The following is a 15,522-nucleotide window of genomic DNA, read 5'->3' on the forward strand; positions in this document are numbered from 1 at the left end:
TGTTTTGTTTGAGTGGCTGAAATAAAGCTAATAAAATAAATGAATACTAAAATAAAGCTGAATCACATCACAGGAACGACACAGCCCTGTTCCTCCGGGCTGTCAATCTGTGAATCAGCAAACATGTATGATTTATTGTCATTCATTTGCTAAACAAACTTACCTCTGAACTTTGACCCTGACAATTCAGTTTTATTTATATAGCGCCAAATCACAACAAAAGTCGCCTCAAGGCGCTTCATAGATACAGAGACAAACCCAACAATCATATGACCCCCTATGAGCAGCACTTTGGCGACAGTGGGAAGGAAAAACTCCCTTTTAACAGGAAGAAACCTCCGACAGAACCAGGCTCAGGGAGGGGCGGGGCCATCTGCTGTGATTGGTTGGGGTGAGAGAAGAAAAACAGGATAAAGACATGCTGTGGAAGAGAGACAGAGGTTAATAACAGGTATGATTCAATGCAGAGAGGTCTGTTAACACAACAAGGGAGATCCAGGTTTCCCAGCTGACGAGCAGAGGGCAGCGGCTTCCACTCGTTTGAGCAGTTTGTTGCGTGACCTCCTGTCTCTCACTGAACTAAAATGCCTCCAAACAACAGCAAAATAGATGGCACTCACTCCAACGTCTTGCAGCAAAAACATTAAGTGATGGGAAGAACAGGTGATGGATGAGCTGCAGATGTAACCGGTGTGATTCTGCGTTGTGTCTGATAAAAAAGGTAAAAGAAAGAAAGACCTCCCAGTAAATAATTTGCCCACTCCAGCTCCTACGACCAAATACAAACAGTGGGGAAGAGGGTTAGTTCAACCCACCACAGCTCCCAAGCTAGCAAGGAGTATATATTCATGCTAGCATTTATGGCGCCTAAAACACATTTATGATACACACATACGACACACTTATAACATCTAACAAAAACAGGCTTAATAATGACAATAATCGAACTAAAATTGCAATCAGAAACATCCAGGTGGCTAAATATGCATTATATGTGTGTTTTAAAGTGTTGGAAAGAAATGACACCCACCTCTCCCACAGGGGGATTGTAGAAAAGGGGAGAGGCAAAAGGGGTACACTGTATTTATAGGATTGCACCGAAGAAGAAGAAAAGAACGAGGAGGGGCTCTAACTGATAATGAACACAACTACAGGCTTGGAGGTCCTAAAAGTCAGGTATAAAAGGAGCAGTTTGGGGGTTTAGAACACATTATAACAATGTGATTTATGACCCTGTTACACAGAGCCAGCAGAATGAGCTGCTGCCACCACCACAATCAATGGTGACGCCAATTTAGAAAGAGCCCCAGTTGATTCCACTCTTGCCAGATGCTGAATACACATCGTCTAAAAGTGTGTGCCATTGACCAAAGGAGGAGTGGGCTGTTCACACATGCCTGTGTTCTTATGGAGCAGTCTTTGAGGATGGCGAGTCCAGAGCTGGAGGTTTAGATCTAAGAGAGTGATCCAAAGTCAGGAGAGGATTACACCCAACCTTCAGAGATCTTCCTATAAGCCAGAACTGGAAGCAGAGCCACCTTTGGCTATGATATCTTTACTGGACCCAGTAAGTCCACACAGTCAGAAATAGGGGTACGGAAGGGGTACATTACTGTGCCCCAAGGTACAAAAATGACATTAATACAGTCTAAGGACAAATATTGGACCTCGGGGTAACTATCTGTACCTTTTTTAGCGTCTGAAAGGTACATACATGTTCCTTAATTGTGAAAAGTACTTATTTGTACCCATTCTTTCAAAAGATAAAGTACAGGTTGATTAAGCTCTTTTTGATTAGAGGTTTTTTTTTTTTTTATTCTTTTTGACAGTAATTTATTTGCAACTGTATTGATATAAGCATATATTTTAGTGTTTTTATTTTTTTATTATTTTCATTGCTGTTGCTGTTTTTGTATTCCCTGAACCCCCCCCCCCCCCCCCCCCCCCTTATTTTTAAGCTGCTTTAAGAACAATGAATTTATTTGAAAGAAAAAAAAGTAAAAATGCATTTAAAATTTTTTTTAAGAGAGTGTTTTTTTTTTTTAAGTATAACTATTTGGATGAATTGCAAAAAAGCACCCTTATTGAACTCGGAGTGCGAGTTGAGCCCATCCTCACAACATCAAACAAAAAGTAGAAGAAGAAACTCAACGAATAGCTGGTGGATTCTAGAATTTTCTGTAAATGCAGCAGGTGCCATTTTGTTTTATCAACGGAGGGAGATGGATTACGAACTTGCAAGTCCTGGTGTGCTCTGTTCACTTTCAACCGAGGAACTCTTAACAAAAATACAAGAGTGGGGCTTAGATGTCACCGAAGCTGAAGCTCAGCATTTCAGAGGTAAGTTTTATTTTAAGAAAAATGTAGCGTAATTACTAATTATTGGTTTAGCCTAGCTTAACGTATATTAGCAATTTAGCTAGTTTCGGCACTCTCTTAGCTCAAATTATGTCTTTTTACAAACGTTTTTACAAACGTTTCATGTGTAAAGTTGAGGTCACAGTTCTGAAAAATGTGTACACATAGTATTTGTATAAGTTTGAACTTATATATGTGGTTCGGCCACAGTCTATGGGTTCGGTAACCCCTGCGCAGCGGAACGGCGCGAAATTTGATTCCCTGGTAGCTGAATGCAGTTTACCGTTAGTGTATTAATGGTTTAATAAAATCACGTTTTTACATCCATTCCAAGGCCATCAACACACATGGGCGGCTGAATATAACGTCTAAAGGAAATATCTTAACACCGCACTTCTTTAAAATATAACAAGGGTGTCGCAGCTGGGGTTTGATAGTCGCGTTTTAAGCAATGTGGGAACTTTTTCAGCATGTAATCTGAGCTTGTAATACGGTCCTGCGGGTGTTATCGCTATAAGTAATCGGTCTGAAAGAACAGACGGCAGAAACTGTCGGAAATCTGGAGAAAGGAGTCACCTTAGTAGTGAATATTAACAAATTACAGCATTCTAGTCTTTTTTTTTTTCTTCCAAACTTGAAAGGGCACAAAAGCATGCTCAGACTCTGCTCTCCTGTGTCCAGTAGTCCCAAACAAACATCTAAATTTAAAAATGAAAACTTTGCATATCAAGAGGATTCACTCTAAAGATTTGCTTTATTTTATTTAATTTACTGATTTTTTTAAATGAATATTTCTTTGAACTGAAAGAAGTTGTACAAAAGGTTTTAATGTGTGTGATATACGGTTTTTACCCATGTAAAAATGTGGTGATAAATATTCTTACATGGAATTTAGAGTTTGTACTACCATTTATCTTGCAGACAATGAGGTTGATGGTGACACAGTTGACTGCGGTCTTACTGAGACTATGGTTGCATACCTTTTCCAAGGATCCTTCAAAAAGCAGGTTAAATTCAACCAATTTGTGTCAAGGATGAAGGAATCTTCAGTGACACTGACTCTACAGACTGTCTCTCCAGAAGACTGGCAACCATCTACTTTGTCAACTTCAATAAGGTATTTTCTTATTTATAATGAAGTTAGTATGTCTGAAACATACATGTTGGCTGTTATGCACTTTTAGGATTTAGTTAATATGATCATTGTTTCTACCATATGTATTGTTACTGTAGTGTTTTATACTTCAATTCATGCAATAAAAACAAACGCTTAACTGTTTTCACAGCAATGAAAATACTTTGAGACTACCAGCGTCTTTTGAAATTCCAAGATTTCCCAAAAATCTCCAACTAAAACTGGACAACAAAGAACCGTGCCATAAAAATCCAAGGGACAGACACACAATAATCAGAGTTCTATATGAAGCTGTGGCACAGTATACTATGTAAGTTAATCAGGGTAATGTTAGCTTGTTGCTTTAGAAAAAGCTGAATCTGTCATATTGAAAATAAACGCTACATTACTAAGAAACAATAACTGATACTTGATAAAGTTTGTTTGTCAGCAGTTGCTCTAACACTTATGTTTCTTCTGATATTACAGGTAACCCACAAATTCTGAATATGTGCAAGCTGTGAAGACGCTGGTAATGAAGTATCCTTTCCTCAAGGATCGTGAGGGAAATGGTTATGTAAGTTAAATTTAAAATTTGCATAAGGTTCCTTCAAGATTACAAAGTAAAAGTGAAGCTTTTTTCAATCTTGTTTTGTTAGTAAGACAATCTGTAGCCTCTCAGTAGGTTTGTATGAAGTATGTTTACTGATTCTTTGTTGGGTGTATTTTGTGTAGATTGTTTTTACAGTAACTTATGTTTCTGTTCAACAAGCACACATGGCATATGTCTTTGAGACGTAAATTCAAATCAGAGCGGGCACCACTAGTCGACAGTGAGGCAGTGAGGCGTTGTAAGGAGAAGTTTGGTTCTACGAGGAGAGGGCAGCCTAATAAATGTCAATGAACAAGTCAGAGAAATGTTTGTCAGGTTGGTGTGAGGGACATCTTGAGCTATAAAATGTTCTTGCCTCTGTTATTACATCTAAAACTAAGGATTAGGGATGCAACTGTACCCCTTTTTTTTCAAACCGAAACAATACCAATACTTGGATTAGAGCACTTGCTAATACAAAGTACCAGTGCTAATACTTCTACCTCACAAAATATTATTAATTAGAAGGCGCTAAAAGAGGGTGAACTAGATTTTTAAAAAAAACAAAAAACATTTTAAATATGACTCCAAAACTAAAATTTCAAGTTAACAATTAAGATTTTATGTGAAATTATTTCAGACTTTCCATATTTTAAATATTGGTTCATGGTATCGGTTAACTTTAACCGATACGAGTTCTTTGTGATGCACAGATCGTGTCAGCTCTAATTGTATATTTAGTCTTATGTTGGGTTTCTAATCTGTTTTGACTTTCTCTTCTCACTCTTGCTTTCTTTCAAGGGACCATGCGTCCAAGGAGAGGATTTATTATCCATAGACGCCCACTTAAAGGTCTTACAGTGCCAATTAGAGCAGGGCGATATGGCCAAAAATATTTATCACGATATATATTTGAAAATTTGCGATAACGATATAACTGACGATATAATTGATGCGAGACAAAATACAACTCCACAACATTACTAGCGCAAAAAGACAACCTTCCATTTATTTTCACGTAAACAAGAAGCTGGTTTTTATGTACATTAAAGCTTTATAAAAATGTAACAGTGCAAATGCAAATTCCTTGCTGAAAGTTTAACCCAAAGGCATTTCCAGTAGAAATGGGCTGACATATCCTGAGCATAACCATGTATAATATCCACTGAAGTTAAAAAGAGGTGCTTTGCAACATTAAACTGCAGTGTGCAGTACGCATTTTTCGGACCATAAGGTACACGGGATTATAAGGCACATTAAGCGAAACAAAGCAGTCAGATAAATCAAACTTTATTAAACTCATTCTTCTTGCTTCCTCCACTTCTGTACCATTGTTTCATTAATGTTGAATTCTCTGGCAGCTGAGCTATTCCCATGTTGTTGCAGTATATTAATGACTAACCTCGTATTGTGGATGGATTATCTCAGTTGTTCTCCTGACTGAAGTTTGGTCCGTTTACAGCATCCTGCCATGCGATTGCATTTGTCTCTAACCATGAGGAACCTTCACGTTAACTTTTATAAGTGGAAAAGTGTTAGTGTTCGTCCTCCAGCTTCACTGTTTATGTTATGCTAACATAGCTGTGTCGCTAGCGATCACGTAGCACATCATTATATACCAGCTAGCCCAACTTCAGTAACCCTACAAACGTCACTGCTGTTTAGTTTCCTGTCTTCATTTATGTTGGAAGTGATAGCAGAGCTGTACGTTTGAATTTTTTCAGAAATCTCTGTCAGAACATGCTATATCATGCTTAGGTAACTAGCGAAACTAGCGAGCTAACTTCCGCTAGCTTCCTGCTAACTTCTAACTCCGTTAAATGTAATAACTTTTGTTTTCATGGATGCCTGGAAGTTAAACTTTATAGTTACACCTGGTAAAGCAGCAATGCTGATCGTTTTATTAAAGATCAAAGAATTTAGACAGTTTTCAACTCTCAGTGATGCTGCAGTGTTGTTTGACCTGAAGTCAAATATACGGAGTTTGGGACCCAGATTACTCCCAGATTTAAGAGCATCTTAGTCCGACAAACACGACAATAACAACGGCCGCTTGCATGTTCTGCAAAAAAATGTGCTTTGTTGTGTATCTGACGGACAAACACCAAACCAGTTCCACATCACGGAAGTTGCACCATTTTTACAAACCAACAATCGGCCATGTGCGTATGAAAACAAAGGCACTGCGCATGCGCGTTTTACTCCCATTCTATCGCGATATTTCATTTTCCTATCGTTGCCTAACATTATACCGGTATTACCGTGAACAGTATAATATGGCCCAGCCCTAGTGCCAATATCAGAAGATGCAACCAGATACGATGGTGGTTCATAACCGTGTGCAGCAAACGTTTGCTTGGCGGCAGAAAGAAATTGCAAATGGTATGCCTGTGGAGGATGTGTTGAAGAAGTACCCCTTCTTAGGGATGCCTACTGGTGTAAGTCAGAAAGCTGGATTGAACTTGGAAATAGCTGTCACATTTAACATGTTTATAGTAGTAAATTTTATTTGCCCTTGACCTTGTTTTCTTCATCTGTCCCTCTTTCCTTTTTTCGTATGTTCATGTAACTTCTTACAGTATTGTTGTTAAATTCTATTAAAAAAAAAATATGCAGCACCATACATAATTAATATCAACTTTAGATTATTTCATTTTCATACACTGTTATTTTGTACTGAAAATGAATTTTTTACTTGTAGCTGTGCAACGAACTCGGGTGGATCCAACCAACAACGGGTAATGTAAGCCAGCGATTTCGTGAAGGGCTCTCATGTGTTGCAGCAAAGGTGATTGACCTTACACAAGGGAAAACCCCACTCTACCAGCTCTACCTTGATGCAAGAGAGGAGGCTCTCACTGATGACCTACCGGGTATTTGCTTTTTTTTTTTTTTTTTTTTTTTTTTTTTTTTTAACTTCAAGGCTTCCATTTTATATAATTTTTATAGGTAACTGGAAATGCCAGATAAAATGCATGGGTGATCTTGTGTTTTGTTGTTCTTTTGGCAGATCTTGACACAAGGGCTGCACTTTTATTCCTGCCATACGTCTTCAAGGAGAAACTGGATCTCTTTGTCATACTTGGAGAGGTGTGTGTATTAAAATATTTAGTCTATATAAAAGGAAAACAAATGTATCTTTTGTTAAGAGACTAATATATTGCTTTCCTCTACCTTCTCTTTTGACTTCAAAGGTTCATCCTAAAACCCCCTATCCAACTGTTCAGCTACTTCATGAAGACTGGAAACCAGTGTTTTCCAGAAGCGCTCCAAATATTGTGAAGTTGGATGGCAGTGAAGTGTGCAGAAGCTCGTGTATTTTTGAAGGAATCATCTCTTCTTTCTGCTTGTATTTTGTCTTCAACCTTGCTTATCCAAAACATCTGAAGAACACCCTGATTTTTCTCCAAAAGTACATTGTGAAAATAGATGAGGGTGAGGATCGGCCTCTGCCAATCACAGTCACCAGACAAATAAATCTTCTGTATTGACCACCATGCCTCAGCCATATCAGTGCTCCAAATGTGGCAGAAGAACCTTTAGTTTGACAAAGCTTATTCAGCACATAGGACTTATTCATTCCCATGATGCCAATTTTGATATAACCTGTGGACTCAGTGACTGCTGTTCTTCCTTCAAAAAATATGAATCTTTCAGACGACATGTGTATAGGAAACACAGAACAGGTGTTGTGTTAATATTGACACAATGTGGGTCTTTTGTGGAAAAATTCTCATTCCTCTGTTATATGACAACCATTTTCATTCATACAGTGTTAGAGTTGATAGTGAATGGACGTTGCTAAAACCTGGACAGGAAATTGATGTTGCAGCTTATGACACATACTCTGTTGATAACAGTTTGTATGTAACAGTTAAGCAATGTATTTAAGAAGGTAATAAATGTGACAAGTATTTTTGACTTTGTATCTTCAATTTTTCAAATCTTGAGAGGAAAAATATAGGAAATCTGTGTGTAGATACTGAACCTTTAGAAAGACATTTTTGTACTCCTTTTAAGGGTTCTTTTTTGTACTTTATACTAAGGGTACAATTTTGCCCTTTAAAGTACAGGTTTGACGTGTAAAAGGTACAAATTACAAGGGTACAAATCAGTACCCACAGTTTAGGGTACAGAACGGTACCTTAGAGGGTACCACCCCAGTGACAAGCCATTGTACCCCTATAGGTACATTTCTGTACTTTAATTTCTGAGTGTGCAGTCAAGGTCAAAAACGTGGTCAGTCCCCCATTTAGTGCCATAGATCTGAAACATAGTAAACAAAATGCTAGTAAAAAGTTACAAACATGTTCAAGTTACATGTCTACAACTCCACAACAGACATACTTTGCTACTGGTGCCAAACAGTACTGCAGTCTGTAGCTTTCCAGCCATCCTTTGAACGTCTTTGAGTTTAATGTAGCCAAAACTGGATTCAGTAATCAGTGTTTATTTACAGAAGCCGTAGAGTATGGCTGCCACATGTGAACATCAGTGACGGCTCATTTAAACTGTAGGAACGATTAACCCAACATCAGAAAAATACTTCATTTTACATTAATGTGACAAATTAACACTGCTGGGACTTTTCTGGTCCTACACTGTTCATGTCCAAGTCAACACATTGTAAGATTTACACGTGGAAGGTCATCTAAGCTGCTTATGTGGAGATTACCTTTCCTTTAACAACGACCAGTTTCTTCTTTTCAGTTTTCAGTTTTATTTGTCATATGCAAGTTAGCACAGGGTCAACATTGCAATGAAATGTGTTTGACGAGCAGCAGTCACTCGGCAGCATGATACAGTAGGAGAAAATATAATAAAATAAAATAATAAAGAAAATAGAAAAATAGTAAGGAGCAAATATTAGAGAGACATGGTAAAAGAGAAAAGATGACTAAATATATTTGTATCTATAAATATATGTACACTAGTGATTAAATAAGAAAATCTTGAAGAGAAATATGACGGGAGGGCAGATGGGACATTGCACAGGAATGAGCAGCAGAAAATTTCAGTATTGCACTTTTAAATATAAATATCAATGACAATAAAGTGGAGTGACCAGTGCAGATTAAACAGAGTACTTGTGAAGCTGCAGGTAGCTTCTGAGTGCTGTGTTGTGTGTGTTTAAGTGTTGTGGTTGAGGTGTCGTATGGCTTGATGGTAGAAACAGTTTTTGAGTCTTGTAGTCCGAGCAGACAGACTCCTGTAACGATGGTAACAAGGAGAACAGCTGATGTGCTGGGTGGCTGTGGTCCTTGATGATGCTGTGTGCTTTATGGAGGCACCGCTGGAGATAAATGTCCTGAATGGCAGGAAGCCTCGTGCCAGTGATGTGCTCTGCTGCCTTCACCCTCTGTAGTGATTTACGGCTGCTGGCAGAGCAGCTTCGTACCAAACTGTGATGCAGCTCGTCAGCAAGCTCTCGACTGCACACCTGTAGAAATTTGAGGTGATGTTGGCGTTCATGCCAAACTTCCTCAGCCTCCTCAGGAAGTAAAGCCGCTGGCGAGCTTTCCTGATTGTTCTCACCTCAAACACATTATTTACCCATCCAGGTGGAACATGTAGCTGTGCTCGGTTTGACAGCTTTCATCCTGGCAGCAGCGTCAGCTGAAGCATACAAGGCACACATAGATGTCACTGAGCTGGAGCTCTGGGAGAGACGTCGCCACTTTCAGGCCTTTAAACAAAGCTGTTGGAGCACAAGTCCCAAAGATTTATAGTTTCTCTTCATGTCTTCATTGTTCCTCCATGGAGAGATGTTCCAAGTAGCCTTGGCTCGAGACAGGCGTCCTGCAGGACTACCTACCAACTGTCCACTGTTTGCAGTCGTGGTAGAGTAATGTTGCCCACCAGTGACTGAAAACCATGGATTGGAGAAGAATGACAGAATTCAGTGACCTTGTGGGGCCATAACAGAGAAATGACAGCAGTGTAGTGGATCAAATAAAGAGTGATGATGTTATATTTGTGACTGTAGCAGGACCAAGGCTCAAAAGGTTGCAGGCGTTGTTAATTGAGCAGAAGATGGACGGCATCAAGCCCTCTCCTCGACAGCTACAGGATCACAGTCTGCAGGTTCAGTTATGCAACGTTTTAGCATCGATGCGTGAAGTTAAGAGCAGACAGGGAGGTTATTTTTGCACTGGGCTGGAATGACTCAGTTTACCTGTCAAAGGCTATCACGGCTGGGAGAAAACCCTCAGCATTAGTAAAGAAGGACCACGGTGGCCTCTGGGTAGAAACACTGCAGAGTTCATGTGGATACGCTGCTGCATTAGGTCAGATAGAAATATCATAAAGCATCATTAAGTAAAAACGTTTATTAAGAACAAATGTTTAAATATTGTTAACGTGTTTCCCAGAAACATCTGTAGAGACAAAGAGCTTTCTGTTGTTGCTTCGAGGAAACAAGCTCTTCTTTTTAGTTTTGTCCTGGTATTTATTCCAGGACGGACTCATCCACTGAGCAGTGTTTGGGTTTCTTCCTTTTCCTCGTTCTGGATGCAAACTATTACAACTTGGGCTTTATTTCAGTGACAATGGCCTTAAGCTGCAATACAACAGGAAGTTACTCATATATAGTAATTTCCCAGACCATATTAAAAATCCATTAACAGGAAATACAAATGATGGGACAATGCCACAGCATGGACATTAGAACAGTTGGGAAAATTTACCTGGCAAAAGGTGAAAATGAGGCTTCATTGAACTGGAATTACAAAGACCAGGAATGTGAGATCCACCAGCCACAACTGAGGGTTTTTACACGTCATATCCTCAAAGTAGAACTACAGTGATCAAAAGAATCGACTTTAATGTTATTCTTTCTTTATTTATGTCAGATTTAACCCCCCAAAAAGCTTTAATCTTTAACTAGTCTTTGGACGTAGCTACAGTACGGTCAGGTTGACAGTTTATGGGTAACATGTGGCCACCAGGCACTGTGACACACTTCCATGTTATATTACCTTGGCGTCCCGTAGGAATACAGGAGAATCATGTGAGGAATCTAAGAGTTGTTTCTTAATTCAATTCAGTTTTATTTACACAGCACCAAATCACAACAGCAGTCGTCTCAAGGTGCTTTATACTGTAAGGTAGCTCGTACAATAATACATACAGAGAAAAACCCAACAATATGACCCCCTATGAGCAGCACTTTGGCGACAGTGGGAAGGAAAAACTCCCTTTTAACAGGAAGAAACCTCCGGCAGAACCAGGCTCAGGGAGGGGCGGGGCCATGTGCTGTGATTGGTTGGGGTGAGAGAAGGAAGACAGGATAAAGACATGCTGTGGAAGAGAGACAGATGAACCGCTGAGTGTTGTCCCGTCGAGGTGGCTCTTCTATGTTGTGCATTTATGGCACCAAACCACAAATGCAAAGGAAGAAAGGGTCGAGGCACAGCACCCAGCTGCCTGACAATATTCAGGCAACCAGGGCCGTGCAGAGAGGTTTAAAGGGGCGGGTGCTCAAAGTTAGAAAGGGGCACATTGAACCAGGCTGAATAACAACAACACACATTCATCAAGAATCTAATATGGGCAACAAGGCAAAGCAAACGTAGCCGATGCTTTACCTGATGGGTACAATGTTGCTGTTGAGGGGTTGCTGTGGATAGTGCTGGAGGGCAGGGCTGTGTTGGTCTGAGACTGTAGACAGTAAAAAGTCCACAGGAGAGATGGTAGCTGATTAAACAAGTGTCATGAGATAATAACAAAATGCAAAGATTGGTGACAGCGCTTGGAACCATAAGGCAACAAAAAACTGTGAGAAATAATTTAGGCTCTGCCTGTGAATCACTCTTTGCTTCTCTTCTTCCTTCCATCCCATCATTTCATATATCACTCTCCACTTGCTGTCTATGTGAGAACAAGGCACAACTTGCTATTGCAATAAACTATAATCTAATTATCCACACCTAACAACTCTTACACTTAATCTATAATAAAATGATGACAGAAAAATGTTATAGCCCTGCCTTTAGTAGCCTCACACAGCTCCTGCTGTTTCCTCCTCATGTCCTTACCAGCCATGTCTGCACAATGTTATATCATGAGGAATATGTTTTTAAATCCAGCTAAATAAAACACACACATGCACACACACACAGTGACATTTTAGACCTTCTTCAGAATACTGTATATACTATGGGCATCCTTACATTATTATTTATTACTAGAGCTACAATAATAAAGCAATGAGGAGGGGGAAGTAATAAATATGAAATAATGTATTTATGATGATTCCATTTGTTTCACTATCCACTCTGTGCAGGGCAAAGCTTATTACATGTTTAAACTGTAGAGATACAATCATTTTACTGCTGTAAAATCCAACTTTTGTCTTATTTAAAATATAAATCTAATATAATCTGCTTCTTAATGTATGTTCTTTAAAATACAGCTTGTGTTTTTAATATATTATAATTATAATAATTATTATGTGGACATGCATATTAGATCATTTTTTAGTGAAATATAATCCCTCCAGAAAGGCAGGAAAAGCCCGGAAACTTACTTTAAAACTAAATATGTTCCCTAAAACGGTGACAGAGCTACAGATCCATGACAGCCTTGCACAGGTAGCCAGCAGCTGTGACCAGCACTACCTGTGCAGTTAATAAAAGGACAGGTAATGTTTGTCGCGCTGTTGCACACACAGCACGCTCGTTTGTTTCAGTTCGTCAGTTGCAACAAGACAGCTTACCAACGTGTACGTAATAAGCTAATACTCCTGGGTGCTACACACTACAGTGTGCGCTGTACACCTACTTACTGGTTGTGTCGCATCAGTCTGTGTCTCTGAGTTAACTTGTGTTTCTCCTACAGCTCCGGACCGCTAAAAATGCGCGTGCTCTTTGTGAGCTCGTTCCCGGCTCGTAACCAGCGCGTTCTGCCGTCAAGGGCGATCATTGCTTAAATGTGATCATGTGACTGATGCAAGCCAGATCCTTTTATTTAGCAAAACTGTGATTAATAGTTAAATATTATTGTTGAGGGGCACAGACAGGACTCCGCACACACACACATATAAAAAAATAATAATCTTTTTTTTTTTTAAAAAGTTGCCTCAACAAAAGGGCACCTTGGGCACCCATCAGGAAAGGGGCGGGTGCTCAAGCCCCTCTAGCCCCCCCCTCTGCACGTGCCTGCAGGCAACGTCCAAAGCCCCACAAAGGACCTACCCACACCCCACTGGCCCCGCCCAGATCAAGGAGCTGTCACAGCAGACAAAAATGTGAGACATAGTTGCCATGGCACCCACCAACCCACCACACCATCCCCCATGGAGCTACCAGGAGAGGCATACTGGCCCACTGAGGATCACAGAGGAGCAGACCCAGGGGGGCTGACAGCACAGCCCCCACCCACCAGTCCTGCAGCTTATTTTATCTTGTCAGCGTGAGCCCCACCTAAAGGGGACAGAGGGATTAGTGAGTTGCATTAGTGGGGCAGGAGAGAGTGAAGCAGGGGAGCCAATGTCACTGCGATACGACTCCTCAACACCATCCAGCCTGCCCCACCACTCATAATGAGTCCTGCTGTGCTCTGTAGCAATGATGCATTTTATGTGTGTGTGCCAGGTTAGTGCTGTGGATTCAAAGGAGCACAGTTCCACTAAACAGGAGATCAGGATAAACCCCAGTAACCAACCCTGCCCCCGCCATCACATATTCTCAATCCCAGCAGAGGCCAGCCCCACAATGACATGCCACACGTGATACACAGCCAACATTACTGTTATAATTACATGTTTCCTTTATTACTTTCCTTTCAACCTCTTTATTTTGCACCTTAAACTTTCTTCGGTTGCTACAAGCCACAAAGTCCTTTATGGTTTGTCTCTGTTGTGTGGAGGGCTGTTTTTAAGAGCTCAAAAATGGGTGTATCAGAGTCAAACAGGCAGCACAGTGGAAAAGTGGTTGGCACTGTTTCCTGACAGCAAGAAGGTTCTGGGTTCAAATCCAACATCTAAGCTGTTTGCATGCTCTCCCCATGTCTGGGTCCTCTCTGGGTTCTCTGGCTCCCACAGTCCAAAGACGAGCAGTTAGTGGGGTTAGGTTGATTGGTGTATGTGCCCATGAGTATGAGTGTACACGGGTGTTTCTCTGTGTTAGTGACAGTCTGACAGAAGGCTGCATCCCTCAGCCTCATGTGGGCTGTGTAGCCCCTTTACCACTGCAGTGAGAGCTCAGACCTGTTTCTGGTGGGTGGTGGACTCCTCCAGGGCTTCCCCTGATTCCCCTTCTGCCACAGAAGACTGTGGCCTCAGAAACTCATATCTGCTTTTTGCAAATGAAGCGAACCTGTTGGCTTCATCAGCAGGGGCGGATCTAGAAGGGTGGCATGGGGTGGCAAGTGCCACCCTAAAATGATCCCTTGCCACCCCAAGTGCCACCCCAGTTTTGCATATGACAGTGTTGTTTATTAAAATAAGTTTAACAGTTTGAGCGTAGTTACAGTCAGCAGTGAATATAAATGCTAGAACTGGATATATTCCATAGTGTCCCCCCCTCCACATTAACAAATGGTTCAGCTCATAGCAGGACGGCTTTTTTCTTGTTTTCAGCAGCAAGCGATGCTTATGATCGTGCCAGAGCACATTTTGAACAACACCATGGGAATTTCGGATGTTACACAGGTGGGTGGATGTTACACTGTGGAAATGAAGGAAGGTGAGTGTTATTAACCCTCTGTGGTCCACGGACACGCTGCACCTCCAGATCACATGACTGATGTGAGCTGACACAGCAACAAGCTGCAGCAACGCTGAGTCTCTGTTTCAGCCACATTGAAAGTTCGGACTTTTTACCAAGGGCGTAGATTGTCACGGACGGAAGTGACGTGTCCCCACCAATAATTTGATCTCTTCCAGTAAAGAAAATCAAACCCGATAGAAAGAAAGAAAACCGATCTGTCAGCGTCTCTATGGAGTGCCAGGACTGCCATAATGCATTAATTAAATACACCATCCATCCATCCATCCATCTTCATCCGCTTTGTCCGGGGCCGGGTCGCGGGGGCAGCAGCCTAAGCAAAGAGGCCCAGACCTCCCTCTCCCCAGCCACCTCCTCCAGCTTATCCGGGGGAATACCAAGGCGTTCCCAGGCCAGCCGAGAGATATAATCTCTCCAGCGTGTCCTGGGTCTGCCCCGGGGCCTCCTCCCGGTGGGACATGCCTGGAACACCTCACCCAGGAGGCGCCCAGGGGGCATCCTTGTCAGATGCCCGAACCACCTCAGCTGGCTCCTTTCGATGTGGAGCAGCAGCTGCTCTACTCTGAGCCCCTCCTGGATGGCCGAACTTCTCACCCTATCTCTAAGGGAGAGGCCAGCCACCATTAAATAATTAATTAAATGTGGCAATAATTAATTAAAATTGGAATTAATTAATTAAATAGTTATGACACATGTAATTAATTATTTATGTATTTCACATTTTAATTAAT

General features: G+C 41.0%; 2 protein-coding genes across 3 annotated transcripts in view; both read left to right on the top strand.

Moving 5' to 3' along the window:
- Positions 1-15,522, top strand: part of LOC146640643 (NLR family CARD domain-containing protein 3-like) — a 133,891-nt gene that overhangs the window by 55,376 nt on the left and 62,993 nt on the right. The window lies entirely within an intron of this gene.
- On the top strand, positions 2,160-7,739 carry LOC146640646 (sterile alpha motif domain-containing protein 3-like). 2 transcript variants are annotated; one of them, XM_085400056.1, is made up of 7 exons: positions 2,160-2,340; positions 3,280-3,475; positions 3,645-3,803; positions 3,962-4,049; positions 6,766-6,937; positions 7,075-7,154; positions 7,259-7,739. In XM_085400056.1, the coding sequence occupies exons 4-7, from the start codon at positions 4,008-4,010 to the stop codon at positions 7,553-7,555; spliced, it is 591 nt and encodes a 196-aa protein (XP_085256182.1). In that variant the 5' UTR covers positions 2,160-2,340; positions 3,280-3,475; positions 3,645-3,803; positions 3,962-4,007; the 3' UTR covers positions 7,556-7,739. The 2 variants fall into 2 exon arrangements, with proteins under 2 accessions (XP_085256182.1, XP_085256183.1); XM_085400057.1 differs by lacking the exons at positions 2,160-2,340; positions 3,280-3,475; positions 3,645-3,803; positions 3,962-4,049 and adding an exon at positions 4,483-6,502.

Source organism: Rhamphochromis longiceps, unplaced genomic scaffold, assembly GCF_057381845.1.
Source record: "Rhamphochromis longiceps isolate RC_006_pf unplaced genomic scaffold, R_longiceps_female_GT1.1 unmapped_scaffold_4, whole genome shotgun sequence".
Taxonomy (NCBI): Eukaryota; Metazoa; Chordata; class Actinopteri; order Cichliformes; family Cichlidae; genus Rhamphochromis; species Rhamphochromis longiceps.

What these genes read in the sequence shown, in the direction of transcription:
- LOC146640646 (XM_085400057.1), top strand. Translation starts at nt 6,371, where the DNA reads ATGCAACCAGATACGATGGTGGTTCATAACCGTGTGCAGCAAACGTTT. An exon ending in TCTTAGGGATGCCTACTGGT is followed by an intron (nt 6,503 to 6,765) that starts GTAAGTCAGAAA and finishes TTTTACTTGTAG; the next exon opens with CTGTGCAACGAACTCGGGTG. An exon ending in TCTTTGTCATACTTGGAGAG is followed by an intron (nt 7,155 to 7,258) that starts GTGTGTGTATTA and finishes TTGACTTCAAAG; the next exon opens with GTTCATCCTAAAACCCCCTA.